Source organism: Staurois parvus, unplaced genomic scaffold, assembly GCF_062004578.1.
Source record: "Staurois parvus isolate SC_StPar_1 unplaced genomic scaffold, SC_StPar_1.0 ptg000019l, whole genome shotgun sequence".
In the NCBI taxonomy this organism is placed as follows: domain Eukaryota; kingdom Metazoa; phylum Chordata; class Amphibia; order Anura; family Ranidae; genus Staurois; species Staurois parvus.
This window is the reverse complement of record NW_028317815.1, coordinates 17,873,577-17,887,985: the sequence shown is the minus strand read 5'-3', so window position 1 is coordinate 17,887,985 and position 14,409 is coordinate 17,873,577. Positions and strand designations below refer to the sequence as shown.

At 37.7% G+C, this 14,409-nt stretch overlaps 1 protein-coding gene across 2 annotated transcripts in view; it reads right to left on the bottom strand.

Moving 5' to 3' along the window:
* Positions 1-349: 349 nt before the first annotated feature.
* Positions 350-14,409, bottom strand: part of NAMPT (nicotinamide phosphoribosyltransferase) — a 77,847-nt gene continuing 63,787 nt past the window's right edge. Inside the window, exons 7-11 of one of the 2 annotated variants that reach the window (XM_089685297.1) lie at positions 8,689-8,773; positions 8,331-8,450; positions 7,080-7,220; positions 6,810-6,941; positions 350-5,352 (exon numbers count right to left, since the gene is read on the bottom strand). In XM_089685297.1, the coding sequence (XP_089541423.1) occupies positions 5,239-5,352; positions 6,810-6,941; positions 7,080-7,220; positions 8,331-8,450; positions 8,689-8,773 (592 nt within the window). In that variant the 3' untranslated portion in view covers positions 350-5,238. Of the gene's footprint in view, positions 5,353-6,809; positions 6,942-7,079; positions 7,221-8,330; positions 8,451-8,547; positions 8,774-14,409 lie in introns of both variants that reach the window. The other variant, XM_089685292.1, reaches the window with a different exon arrangement.

Below are 14,409 nucleotides of genomic sequence, written 5' to 3'. Positions count from 1 at the left end.
AAAACCGACAACAGAGCAGTCAAAGACCGCAAATTGCTCAGTTGTCTGGATCTCTCCAGAACCGATAGCAGGCTTTAGCTCACTGTCTGCTGAATGCAGGTCCCAGGAGTGCAGGTCTAAGTTCACTCCTGTGACCAACATAAGAAGGCTTTGGCCCTACTTCTCTTTTTAATAAACCTCCAGGATTCTGGATGTTCTGCATAGGCTCACGTTTTATAAACTGCATGCTGGATTCAGAGTGGCATGGCTGTGGTGTTGCTCAGTGATGTGGATTGAATTCCCTAGTGGTGGAGGGTTCCCTACTGCATTTGTGGCATAATTAGCTATAATGAAACATGCACAGAAAATGTACAATTGGAAGGTACAGTTTTTATTATCCTTCATATTTAATACAGGAGAACTGTATAGCCTTATTACATTAAAGTAAAACCAACGAAGGATAAAAGTGTTGAAACATCACATTCCACATATAGCTTTTCAGGAATGTAAAACCTGGAAGTTTATCCTCTTGAATAGAAATAACAGGGCACATAACTTTCTATTTCCTCCGAGACATACATCTTTACAAAAAAAATTATTTGCATCAAATGTCCTAACAGTGCAGATCAGGAAAAATATATATAAAATGCATTTCGAACACTACATAGATTACAAATAAATTATTGGAAATCTCAACACACATACAAGTCTTGCAGTCCAATCTATTTTATTTAGTAGAAATATATTGATATAAATTATGAAAAGTATAGGTAATCAAAAGAGAAAACCAATGATGTCTGCATATGAAGGCCTGCTTCTATTAAATCGTCTACATCAAAGACAGGAAGGCAGAGCAGAACATGCTGGTAACATGCAAGTCTCTGGCTGTCCAACTCTGATATAAATGACTTAAAATATTGATTTATTTTGTAAATGTTTACAAAGTAAATGACACTTTAAGGACATGGCAAAAAAAGAAGAAAAAAAAACGAACAGATAAGACATTACCCCCCTAAATGCACTAAAAAACAAGAAGGGTGCCTTGAACATGAAAAGGAAACCAGATTTAAAATACATTATGTACACAACCTTCAGTAAGTGCCCATGTCTAGACAAGTGAATCATTTAAATTATGATACATAAAAGGAGAAGCAGTGCACTTCTACTACTACAATTTATACGGTTTTACATATAAAAATATTAGAAAGGGAATTTATCATTTATCTTTTTTACAACTTGGCAGTATACAAGCTCTACAAGGAACCCATGCTTAAAATTCACCAATGCAGGGGATATTGACACAAGTACAAAAAAAAAAAAAGCCACTCTTCAGTAAAATAGGTATATTAGATTGTTACCAGTTTATAGGAAACAGAATTTAAAAGAAAAATAAATCCCCAGTAGATATTCACATGTGTACATGGCAGATACACATCCCAGCTCCAGTCATTCTCATGGGAGAATAAAAGGCCTGTGTCAAAGAGCTTTGGGTTTGTGTTGATGACAGAATTCATTGACTGGTGGCCTCTGACCTGCTTTGTATTCCCATAAACCTGTATGTGAATGCAAGTTCCATTTGAAACAAAAGCCCAAAACTTTGCCTTTGTATATCCTCCAAAGTGCTTTGGAAGGCAGACTTGCAAATAATGCTACTGCACTACCCTCCATAATATGTCATAAAAAGGATACCACTTTTGTGTTAGGTTTCATAACTTCCTTGCAATATAACTCATTGTAGACTCTCCCACTTGGTAGAAACTCACAATACACTGTATTGTGTTATAATCCCTGGGTCCTAATGGAAGGGGGGGGTAGTATGCCGGTTAAAGTCACATGGTCAGATACCAGTGTTGTTCTGGTTTTCCCAGTATTTTCCCTATTACAGCAATTGCATGATTAAGACATTGTACTTGGTATACAAGGATGTGACATTTGAATAGTTTTGCAATTACAGGAAATAATATCTGGCTGCAGACTGAAATGATAAAATGACTTAACACTTAAGGTGACAGACTGTTGGTGCACCAACTTTAGAGGCATCCCCTATACAAGAAAGCCACTTTAATATTGCTTGTCTGTTTTAAAAAGAATAGCTGGTTGCAGAGCTAGGAAGGGCAACATTAACACTATAGATACAAAATGGCTTGTGCATGAACTAAACATCATACCAATGTTTACCCTCCTAGGACTGAAATTCATAAGAAAATGCATTAGTTTGAATAAGCAAACTATAGTGAAATAACAGTATGTACAGTCATACTCTAAAGTGATATTTTGTCCCATTATACCATCTCCAACAGCTTTACCCATTTCCTGGCTGATCGATAACAGTAATGTATTTATCCATTATATTATTTTTTCATTATCTGAACTCATGTAATTAGTTGAATTTCACTTGATACCAACCTTTTACAATCCTCTCTACAGCACGCTGAAATGCAGAAACAGGACTAGGAGCCAGTCAGGTGTGCTGCATGCACATCAGTCTGCTGCTGCTCTTTCGCTGCTCTTTCACTGCCCCAGTCCATAGGCTGGGTGGGGAGAGAACACCACTAGTTCTTACTGTAAGTGGTGTCATCAAGCTGGGTGTGTAATGCAGCTGTGCAACTATTGGGTCTCTGGAAAGAAATACACATTGGAAGGTAAAACAGCTTCCATCTAAGTAGCTGACCTGTGCATTTACCTGCTTGCAGTCACATACCATATGCTTAGAAAGTTCATGGCTATTCTCATTACTGAAATTTACAGTGGAAGAGCTGGTATTAAAGATAGGAACCTAGAATACTGCATTCCTTGTGGCCCCACCCAAGAAATGGTTCTCCCCTCACTTCATGAGGAGAAAAAAAAAAAAAAAAGATGATCTCTACCCACAATGTAGTGGACAATCTGTTAAAGAAAAAATACTAGTTAGCACAGTTAAAAGGTTATATGTCAATGCATCTTGCTTGAGAGCTGTGTTTCTGTCAATCATCTAAATTTCACAAAATCTTTTTACCCCTTCCAAAATGATTACTATTAGATACTACAATAAGCATCTAGGACATTATAGAAGCTCACTTCCACGCATACACACTTATAAGAAGAAAAATACAAGAAGGCAGGCTAGGTGTCCATTAAATTAAACAAAGAAAATAGAATCTATTTTAATAGAAAAAAAAAATATCAAAATGCCAAAATGTAGATTAAAAGCACACAAAAACACCACTCCCCATTATTTATGCCTGAACTCCACAGTCCATATTCTCAAGCTGAATGGAAACAATTATTCATAAAAGAGCTCTTTTTTTGAGGTAACTTTACTTATGCCAAGGAAGAAGAGCACGTGTACAGCTTTAATATAGATCTATATCTCAAACAGATCCCATAAGCCTAAACCAGTTCTTCGATTCAGTTTTTGAGAATATGGACCCATAACTATAACTACACATTTAAGGTGACTTGCCTTTGCACATGACATATACATTATACCAGATGCAGATTCAAAGGTTACAGTTGAAAGGCAGTACAAATTCCAGAACATTCCTGTGGCATTTGTGAGCCAAAGAACTAATTTTACAACGTCATGTATTTTGTCTGCTGTAAATTTCTGGATTCTTCTTTTGAAAGCAGGGAGAATATTTTGGTGGTAGTTGCAATTTTTATATTGCATGATATTAGCATGTGGTTATCAAACCCATATTTTCAATAAAAATACACTAACGTTAACAAATCACAATATATTACTCACTTTTTTGGTTTAAAAAAAACAAAAAAAAAAACAACACGGGAAGAGGTTGCATTGAATAAATAAATTAAAAAAAAACAAAAAAAAAAAAACAAAAAAAAAAAACACATCAAGCCCCCAACATATTTTATTTTGCACTTTTATAACCCTTCACTTTATACTTGTTACACTTTATGTATTTATAGGTTTATTATTTGTTGTAGATATTAATCTAGAGCTCTGTATTTATTTTTGGTTATATCTAAAATTGTGTGAACCTGTGAAGAACGGTGACTAACTCTGGTAGCTAAAGTTATCCATAGAGGACACTTTACATCCTAAATATGGGTTGTAACATGGTCACAAAGGTGGACTTGCCTTTACAATGATTAATAAATGAATTGCAAGATCTCCACACTTCAGATTGTTTCATTCTGGGGTTATGCTCTCTTTCTCCACCTCTCGTATGGTTTTTCTTGATTACCCCACCAGTCATACGATAGAGTGGGAGCAAAAGAAGCAAAGCCCTGCTTCTACAAAGACAGTGCATAAAAGGTGCAAACATCAGGCCTGTCATCCTTATGCTTACTTTGCCATACTGGTTGTTTCCATCAACTATTTTCCAATAAGCAAAGCAGACACAGGAAAAGCAAATAAACAATGAGGACCTCAGAACTTGCAAACAAAAAAGAGCAACAACCATATTTCTATACGGACATGTCCACTTTAAATGCAAATAGCTTAGCAGAATTCTTTAACATTTCACATGACAATTGCATTGAAAATTAGTCTTTGGCTTTTGTAGTAGAACATTCACTGATGACAAATGGTACAATATAGTAATGCTTTACACTGCCAATCAGTAGCAGGGTAGCCGAATGCCAAATGCATGAAGCCTGAATTACAGTGAACAGTATTAACTTGAATATCCAATATACAATGCCAACACATTGTTCTTTTGGTGATGTATACATGACGTAGAGTGTGTTATACTATACACCAAGTAATATACAATAATATAATGTTTAATCAGATTTGCCACGCAAAGGCCAAAATTTTCTTTCATAAGAAACACTTGGAAATTAGTGCTAGCGATATAAGGCAAATGATAAACTATCTTGCAGCTGGATACAGTGAGAATCATTTACAAAATATATTTAAATGAGATGATAGAAATATATAAAAGGATCTCAATTCTCACTCTAACTTGGATCCATCTGAATGAAGTGAAACACGATAAACTGGTTTTCCAAGCAGCATTTTCTAAATCTGTGCTTGTGCAGGCAAGCACAGACCTGTAACCAAGAAGATTAAATATAGCTTAGTTTTCCATTGTATAAAAAAGTATGTATAGTAGATATGGAGAATGTGAAGCCCATTTGAAACTTCACTTGGTGCATGTCCCCAAAATTCTCTAATATTGGCATCCAGAACAAACTGTTTGTTAAAAGCATTGATTAAACCAGTATTAAAAATGGCAACACAAAAATAAACACACAGCTTTGTACAGTGAAACAGGTTTACGATTTACATACAAATGATAGACATGATAATCTCTAGTGAATCTCTTCTTCCAGCTCTCGGTTCTTCAGCCCTGCATTGCTTCTTACATCATCAAACGAGTAACATGCAATTACCTTCCCGTTCTTGAACACCGTGTGGAGAAGATCCTGTTTTTAAACATCAATGTTAATAGGACATCCTTCATAAAACATAAAACTCAAGAGTTAAGTATAATTTTAACTACAGGAATTTCACAAAGGGCCAGACTCCACACGGATTTCCAACCTAGAACACGTATGCAGATCAGGAAATTTAGAGTAAAGTAAGAAGACCATAGCTGCATACTTGCTATGCATTAGGGACACAAAATAAAGAGTCAGCATGATGGCCAAGGAGCGAATATTAAAGAAAAAAAGAAAGAAGAAGAGATGAGATGTTAGCACTGGCAGCCCCCACATTGCTCTCTGGAAAAATTTCTTTTAAGGGCATGGATAGAAAATAGGGACCCGCTAGTAGAGATAATATTGTGTGATAAACTCACCAGCAAGTTAAATGACAACTGCATGCATAAGAGATCACAAATTATATGACCTGAACAGACATGCATTTTCTGAATTCAAGTATATGACTTTATATTAGGAAGAAGTGAAAATCCTGCCAGGTTATTTTTGTACCACTGGGAAAATTTCATTCACTTTCTTCCCAGAGATGCAAAAAACTTGACAAAGGATCTACACTTTAAGGTCGAAACAAAAAACAACACACACACACACACACACACACCATATCCGGACAGATAAAACCTAAAAAATCCCCTTTCCCTTTAAGGCATGATATATATCATCGTGTTTTGCAGTCTCACTTGTCCCTTTCCATGTTCTACAATACCTGGTTGATCCTGCCTGTTCCCATGTCCCCTCTATAAACTGACTACGCTAATCATAGCTGCTGATCCTTGATAGTGTGGTCACGTTATGTCCCTGCTGCGTATTCAGAGTCTCTGCATCTCCCTCCTTCCCTGTTATTTCCTTAGTCTGTGCAAAGCCGATCTCCTCCCTGCCCCTCCCTTCCTTCCTGCCTTGATTGAGTATTCTGTTGCAGCTTCTCCTCCCCTTTGGTAAAGTAGTTGTAAAGTCACATCAATTATATACTTTGATCCTGTGTTTTAGGAACATATTACAGTGTGTGTGTTTTTTAAAAATTAGAATGTAAAATAAATTCTTTGCAAAGCACGGCTGTGTGGTCACGTGTCCTCCCTCTGCTACCTTGCATACGTCAGAAGGGAATCTCGGCCCTCCCCCACAGTATTCCCGGGAAGAAGAGCAGAGGGAGGACACTTGACCACACAGCAGAGCTGGGCAAAGAAGGTATTTAGAATAATTAAATTAAAAAAAAAAAAAAAACAAAACCCAAAAACACCACACACACTGTACTTAATATGTTCATAAAACAGAGGAAACACGTATATAAATAGATGTCACTTTACAACCACGGTTTGCATGTACTAGCTAAAACACACAAATAAAAAAAAAAACAAAAAAACACGAACACAAATATGCAAGGTTAGCTTGTGTTCTAGGACATACAACACCAAGGACAGTGCAAATATTTGTAATCCACTTACTGGGCCGTATTCCTCTAGATCCCCTTTCCCTTCTTCAAGGGTCACAAATGAATTTGCAGATTTGTGAAGAGATAATCGCCCTTTCTTAGATCTTTTGTTTGGGTCAGCCACAGGATCTTTAAAAACATTTACCTGGAAAAAAAAATAGTTTATAGTTGCACCCAGTTTTTTTTTTTTTTTTTAAACACATGCAGTAGTTAAGAAAAACTAGGATTTATTAAGATTTATTATAGGTTACGTGTTCAAAGTGCAATAATCTTGTACACATACCCCAAGGCCATTTGTCACCACATAGCTACATTTAAATGAGCAGTTTAATAGGTCTCTAGTCAGTTTCTGCAGCAGGGCCCCTCCAGATCCAAATGCAATATTCTCAATGCTCCATTTATGCTTCTTCATGCCTTCTACGATCTAAACAAAACAGAAAAAGGAAATTTATTCCAGAAACAAGTCTTTACACATTTATAAAGAACATTTACAGGAAATACCAAGGCGACATGGTCTTTTAGGAAACCGTGACACTGCTCTTCTGTGTCTTGTGCTTACAAAAGAGCTGTTCGGCACATGTAAAGAACTGTATTTCTGCTCCCATCTTAAATAATTTTTTTTCTGAAGCCTGGAATAAAGCAATCTATTTTCTACATTGATATGCTGGAGTTCCATGATTGAGAAACAGTCAGATCTGACTGATCAGCCTTACAAACTGTGGATGGGCAAACACTGCACTTTTATTTAATTCAGATAAAGGTTAGTTAGTTTTTCTGAGGAGTATGTTACTGAATGAAGAATTAAGACTGAATTACATGCCATTGACCTCAAGTGCAGACTTTGGACAAGATACTGTGTAAGGCTCTTTGACACCTAAAGGGATACAGGTGGTGCCCCTGACTTACACAATTTCTCCTGCATAAAAGTATATTGGACCAAGTTAAGAATGCACCACTTTGGTAGGAGCTCCATTGCCATCGGGCAAGGGAAACTAATTTGTTCTGGAGATATCGAAAACTGGTTTGATACATGACTTTCACGTTATCATGCATTCCAACACGTCTTGAAGCAACAATTGCTCTCTCAGGAATCCTGAACCTTGCCTCTGATGACTGTACTGGAGAGACGGCAGTAACCAGAACATAAAAACTTGGCCAGGAAAACTACTGAGCAACAATGTCTTTCCCAACCTCCAACCACATACATTTGGATGGAAAAGGTGAATTCTATCCTGCAATTGTAAAGTCTAACCTAAGCCATTAGAGGTAGCTCTAAAAAATATGAAGATCTGGATCAAACAGACTTTTGGAAAATCCTTGTCATTGGGACAGATAGTAAATTTGAATTCCTATAATATATATATATATAAAAATTTTTTTTGCATGGCTGAAGCAATAAAGATCACACAGAAAACAGAGCCTAATATTTCATATTCAGAATTGTATAACTCCCATAAATAAGAATACTGTATAGCACAAAAAACTGGTCACCTGTTAAAGCAACAATCTGCAGCATGAAAAATACAACACTTGCCTCTTGCAGAGTATTTATGTCCACACCGTCTCCCTGTATTACACGAATGTAAGGAGGCAAGACCTTGTACCCTCTGGAGTTTTCTTGCAAAGGGAATTTTTTTCCTAAAATCTCCAGAACCTGCAATCATAAAATATTATAAGTAACATACAGCATATTTATTTATAATACCTATTTGGCTTCCAGGAAATATGCAGCACAAAGATTTTTTTTTTACCTTTAAAACTGTGTCCAGAGGGTTTCCGGAATCTGGCCGAATTATTAAAGGGGCTTCTGGACTTCTTGATTCAATCAAACTTCTTAAATCTTCCCCCCAGATTTTCTCACATGCATTGTAAATGTCATAACTGTCACTAACCACTGAAACAGGTACTGACGAAAACTGTGTCACAATATGCTTAAACGCGTCCTTCTCATGATCTTTACCCCAGGCTGTGATTGTACTGAAAGAAAGGAACAAAGACCAAAAGGTAAATCAGGGTTATTGTATTTACAGAAGATATAGACAACACAGGGAAAAAGGGGAAATGTTACCACTGCAACTGCTCATACTTAAGATGATTTATGCCAAAATGAATTCTGCGACATGTCTTTGCTATAAAAAAAAAAAAAACCCACTACGTGTAAATTGGTTTAAGTGAAAATGATAGCGTTTATAAATGGCGGTATAGATACTGGGGTTTTTTTTTTTCTACTAGTAAGATCAGTGACTTTTAGCGGGACTGCGGCAGGCAGACATTCTGACACGGGGGAACTGACTGTGTCACCAATACAGTGATCAGTATTAAAAAAGTACCTACACTGTACTAATGACACTGGGCAGGAATGGGTTAATATGTGTAGGGAATGTGTTCCTAGGGGGTAGGGGGGGGAATGCTGTGCACAGCCATCCAGAGCAGTGTGCCCAAGCTGACAGGGAGGAAGATGGTTAGTAAACAAAACAGTCTTCCTCCCCATCGGAGATGCTCGGTAATCACCGGGCGCCAGCACGTAATTACCTGCCAAGATCTGGTGATTGACAGCCGCGAATGGCGGCATGGGTAGGGTGCGCGCCCCCTACCTGGAAGTGCAAAATCATCTATACATACGTGATTTTGTGCACCCCTGCCACCCTGTAGTAGTATATCTGCTACAGAGCGGCGGGGTACAGTTAATTGACAATAGCGCGGTCATGTAACGCTGCACCAAAATGAAATTTACGTCCTTCACCCCCCCACAAATAGAGCTTTTTTTGGTGGTATTTGATCGCCTGTGCGATTTTTATTTTTTGCGCTATAAACAAAAAAAAGGATTAACAATTTTGAGACAAAACAATATTTGACCTTTTGCTATTAAACATGTCCAGTAAAAAAAAAAAAAAAAAAAAAAAAAAAAAAAATTAAAAATGATTATATATATATATATATATATATATATATATATATATATATATATATACACACATATATATACACACACACACATATATACATATATATATGTACATACATACACACATATACATACACACACACACACACACACACACACATACATACACACAGTGGGGATTGAACGTTTGGGCACCAAAGCTAAAAATTTGTATTAATGTGCATAAAGAAGCCAAGGAAAGAGGGAAAAATCTCCAAAAGGCATCAAATTACAGATTAGACATTCTTATAATATGTCAACAAACGTTAGATTTTATTTCCATCATTTACACTTTCAAAATAACAGAAAACAAAAAAAATGGCGTCTGCAAAAGTTTGGGCACCCTGCAGAATTTATAGCATGCACTGCCCCCTTTGCAAAGCTGAGACCTGCCAGTGTCATGGATTGTTCTCAATCATCGTCTGGGAAGACCAGGTGATGTCAAGCTCAAAGGTTTTAAATGCCCAGACTCATCTGACCTTGCCCCAACAATCCAGCACCATGGGTTCTTCTAAGCAGTTGTCTAGAAAACTGAAATTGAAAATAGTTGACGCTCACAAAGCTGGAGAAGGCTATAAGAAGATAGCAAAGCGTTTTCAGATGTCAATATCCTCTGTTCGGAATGTAATTAAGAAATGGCAGTCATCAGGAACAGTGGAAGTTAAAGCAAGATCTGGAAGACCAAGAAAAATATCAGACAGAACAGCTCGCAGGATTGTGAGAAAAACAATTCAAAACCCACGTTTGACTGCACGATCCCTCCAGAAAGATCTGGCAGACACTGGAGTTGTGGTACACTATTCCACTATAAAGAGATACTTGTACAAATATGGTCTTCATGGAAGAGTCATCAGAAGAAAACCTCTTTCACGTCCTCACCACAAAAATCATCGTTTGAACTTTGCAAATGAACATATAGACAAGCCTGATGGCAAGTTCTGTGGACCAATGAGGTTAAAATTGAACTTTTTGGCCGGAATGAGCAAAGGTACGTTTGGAGAAGATGGGGCACAGAATTTAATGAAAAGAACCTCTGTCCAACTGTTAAGCATGGGGTTGGATCAATCATGCTTTGGGGTTGTGTTGCAGCCAGTGGCACAGGGAACATCTCACGAGTAGAAGGAAAAATGGATTCAATAAAATTTCAGCAAATTTTGGATGGTAACTTGATGTCATCTGTGAAAAGAGAGGATGGCTTCTACAAATGGATAATGATCCTAAACACACCTCGAAATCCACGGGGGATTACATCAAGAGGCGTAAACTGAAGGTTTGGCCATGGCCTTCACAATCTCCTGACCTCAACATAATTGAAAATCTATGGATAGACCTTAAAAGAGCAGTGCGTGACAGACAGCCCAGAAATCTCAAAGAACTGGAAGACTTTTGTAAGGAAGAATGGGCAAAGATACCTCAAACAAGAATTGAAAGACTCTTGGCTGGCTACAAAAAGCATTTACAAGCTGTGATACTTGCCAAAGGGGGCAGTACAAGATATTAACTCTGCAGGGTGCCCAAACTTTTGCAGACGCCATTTTTTTTTGTTTTCTGTTATTTTGAAAGTGTAAAAGATGGAAATAAAATCTAACTTTTGTTGACATATTATAAGAATGTCTAATCTGTAATTTGATGCCTTTTGGAGATTTTTCCATCTTTCCTTGGCTTCTTTATGCATATTAATACAAATTTTCAGCTGGGGTGCCCAAACGTTCGATCCCCACTGTATGTATATATATATCTATATATATATATATATATATATATATATATATATATATATATATATATATATATATATATAAAATCTAATTTCGACATAAATTTAGGCCAAAATGTATTCTGCTACATTCCTTTGCTAAAAAAAAAACCCCAAGATGTGTAAATTAACAGGTTTATGTGAAAGTTATAGCGTTTGCAAATGGCTGGAATTTTTTTTTTTTGTTTTTTTTTGTTTTTTTACTAGTAATGGCGGCAATCAGCGACTTATAGCGGGACAGCAAGTTTGTTTAAACCACCATCTTTTTTTAAAATCTCATTACAAAATTAATACTGCAGGTAATTGTGAAACAGGAACAAAGCAACTGTGTTTACACATTTCCTTCTGTATTTCTTTAATTGTTAAGGAAACCACCTCTGTTTTTAAAGTCTTCATTCATCTCACATAATCGCCTAAAAACTGTATTGATCCAAGAGAGCCATAAAACATTTTATAAAACGCAAGACTATCATTAACTGGTTTCCGCCCGCAATGTACTGCGGCCAGGCGGCATCTACAGGCAAAGAGATGTACGGGTACGTCGCTTTGGCTGTATGAACACAGAAAGGTACTGCGGACACAGCGGAATGAAGATCCTGGTGAAAGGGGCCCGGTGATCATGTGAGCGCTATGCATTTTGCAGGCGAGCAGCGGCTCTGGGCAAAGCGATGCAATCTTACGTTGCTTCCTATTTTGGGGTGTAAACGTGCCTGCGCCCCCCGCTGCCCCCCGTCGATCCAGAGAGAAAAGAACACGGCACTACATTTTACACACACACACACACACACACACACACAACTGCTGATAGCAATGAAAGGGATTTAAAAATAAAAACCGAGGAGCACCCTCGCCCATGCGTGCGCAAGCATTGATCCCTTGCAGTCTGTAAACAGCGATTGCACCATGCATGTGAGGTATCACAGTGAACGTCAGATCGAGGGCTGTAATTCTAGTACTAGACCTCCTGTGTAAATATAAATTGGCTTTTAAAGCATCACCTGTCGATATTAAAAAAGTATGTACTCTGTCGCCATTGCACGAGCATGCGCAATTTTAACGCATGTCATGTTTGGTATCTATTCACTTGGCGTAACATTTTTTACATTGTATCAAACATTTGGGCAATATATTGTGTTTTTGTGCATTAAAATTCTAAAAAGTGTATTCTTCCCAAATGATGTGTTTGAAAAATCACTGTGCAAATACTCTGATGTAAAAAATTTCAACACCCACCGTTTTATTCTCTAGGGCCTCTGCTTTAAAAAAATATACATAATGTTTAGGGGTTCAAAGTAATTTGAAAACTGTTTTTTTCATGTGAACAAAAAGTGTCAGAAAAGGCTTAGTTTTCGAGAGTGGGTGATGTGTGGCATAAGCTTCTAATGTTGGTCCTGAAATACCAGGATAGTAGAAGCAACCCCTCCAAATGACACCTTTTGGAAAGTAGGCACGCCAAAGTATTTGCCAAGAGGCATGGTGAGTATTTTGCAGATCTCATTTGCTGCCCCATGTTTTTAGAAAACTGAGAAAGGAAACAAAAAAAGTATTTTTTCTTTTTCAAACCCTGTGACAAAAATGATATCTGTAAAATACTCACCATGCCTCTTATCTAATTGGGGTGTCTACTTTCCAAAAAGGGGTCATTTGTGGGGTGTTTGTACTATCCTGGCATTTTAGGGCCTCAGAAACTGTGATGGGTAGTGGGGAAGCGATATGAGGAAATATGTCCTTTGAAAGCCTGGAGGTGGTCATTGGATTTTGGGGGCCTGCACTGTATGTAGCTAGGCTGCCAAAAAGTCTCTCACATGTGGTATCCCCATACTCAGGAGAAGTAGAAGAATGTGTTTTGGGGTGTTTCTCCACATATACCCATGGCATGCATGAGCAATATATAATTTAAGTGACAACTTTGTGTAAAACAAAAACCCCCCAAAAAAACACATGCCTCTGCAAAATCCTTAATGGTGTCTACTTTCCAAAAAGGGGGCGCGCGCGTGTGTATGTGTGCTGTCCTGGCATTTTAGCACCTTATGGTCTCTTTCTTACTGGCCTTCCATCTGTCTGTTTTGCATCTGTTGTCGGTTGAAAAAAGGGCAGCAATGCATTTCTATGGGCAAACGGACGTCATGCATTTACATCAGTTTTTCCATCTGCTTCCATTCAGGTCAGTTTTTTTAAAATGGAGTCTGCATTTTTGTTCCAATTAAAAAATGGAAGCGGACAAACCAGATGTAAATGGTTGAAAAATGGAAGTAAACAGAATGGACTAAACAAAGATGGATGTTAACGGATGTAAACTGAATCCATTTTTCATTTTTGGCAAAAAACGTGATTGAATGGAGGATAATGCCCATCTGAAAGGGGCCTTAACCAATAGCTGCCCGGCCAACAGCCGTTTGGCGGCCGGAAAAATGCATTCGATTTCCAGGTGGACGCCATATGGCGTACTCCTGGGCATGCGCAGTTTGCGTGCTTGCAGAGCTGCGCGATCCGTCACCGGCCGTGTACCTTGGACACGGCCGGTGACAGATCTGAGTACCGGCCCCCGTTGCCAGTACCATGTGACCTGCTGTGACCAATCACAGCTGGTCACGTGACAGTTGTATACAATGGATGGCTTCATTCATGCCATCCATTGTATACTAGTGTCTAGCTGTGAATGGTCACAGCGATCACATGCACATGTCATGTGATTAGCTGTGGCCAAATCACAGCTAAGCACAAAAAAAAAAAAAAAAAAAAAAACCACTGAATGAATCAATGTCATTCAGGTAAATGCTTGCTTATAGCAAAGTAATTCTTTGCTATAAGCAAATTGTGTAAAAAAAAAAAAAAAATACTGATCATTTCTCCAAAGTAGTACAAGTTACTATGGTAACATTGTACTACTTTGGTCATGGTGAAATATGAAAA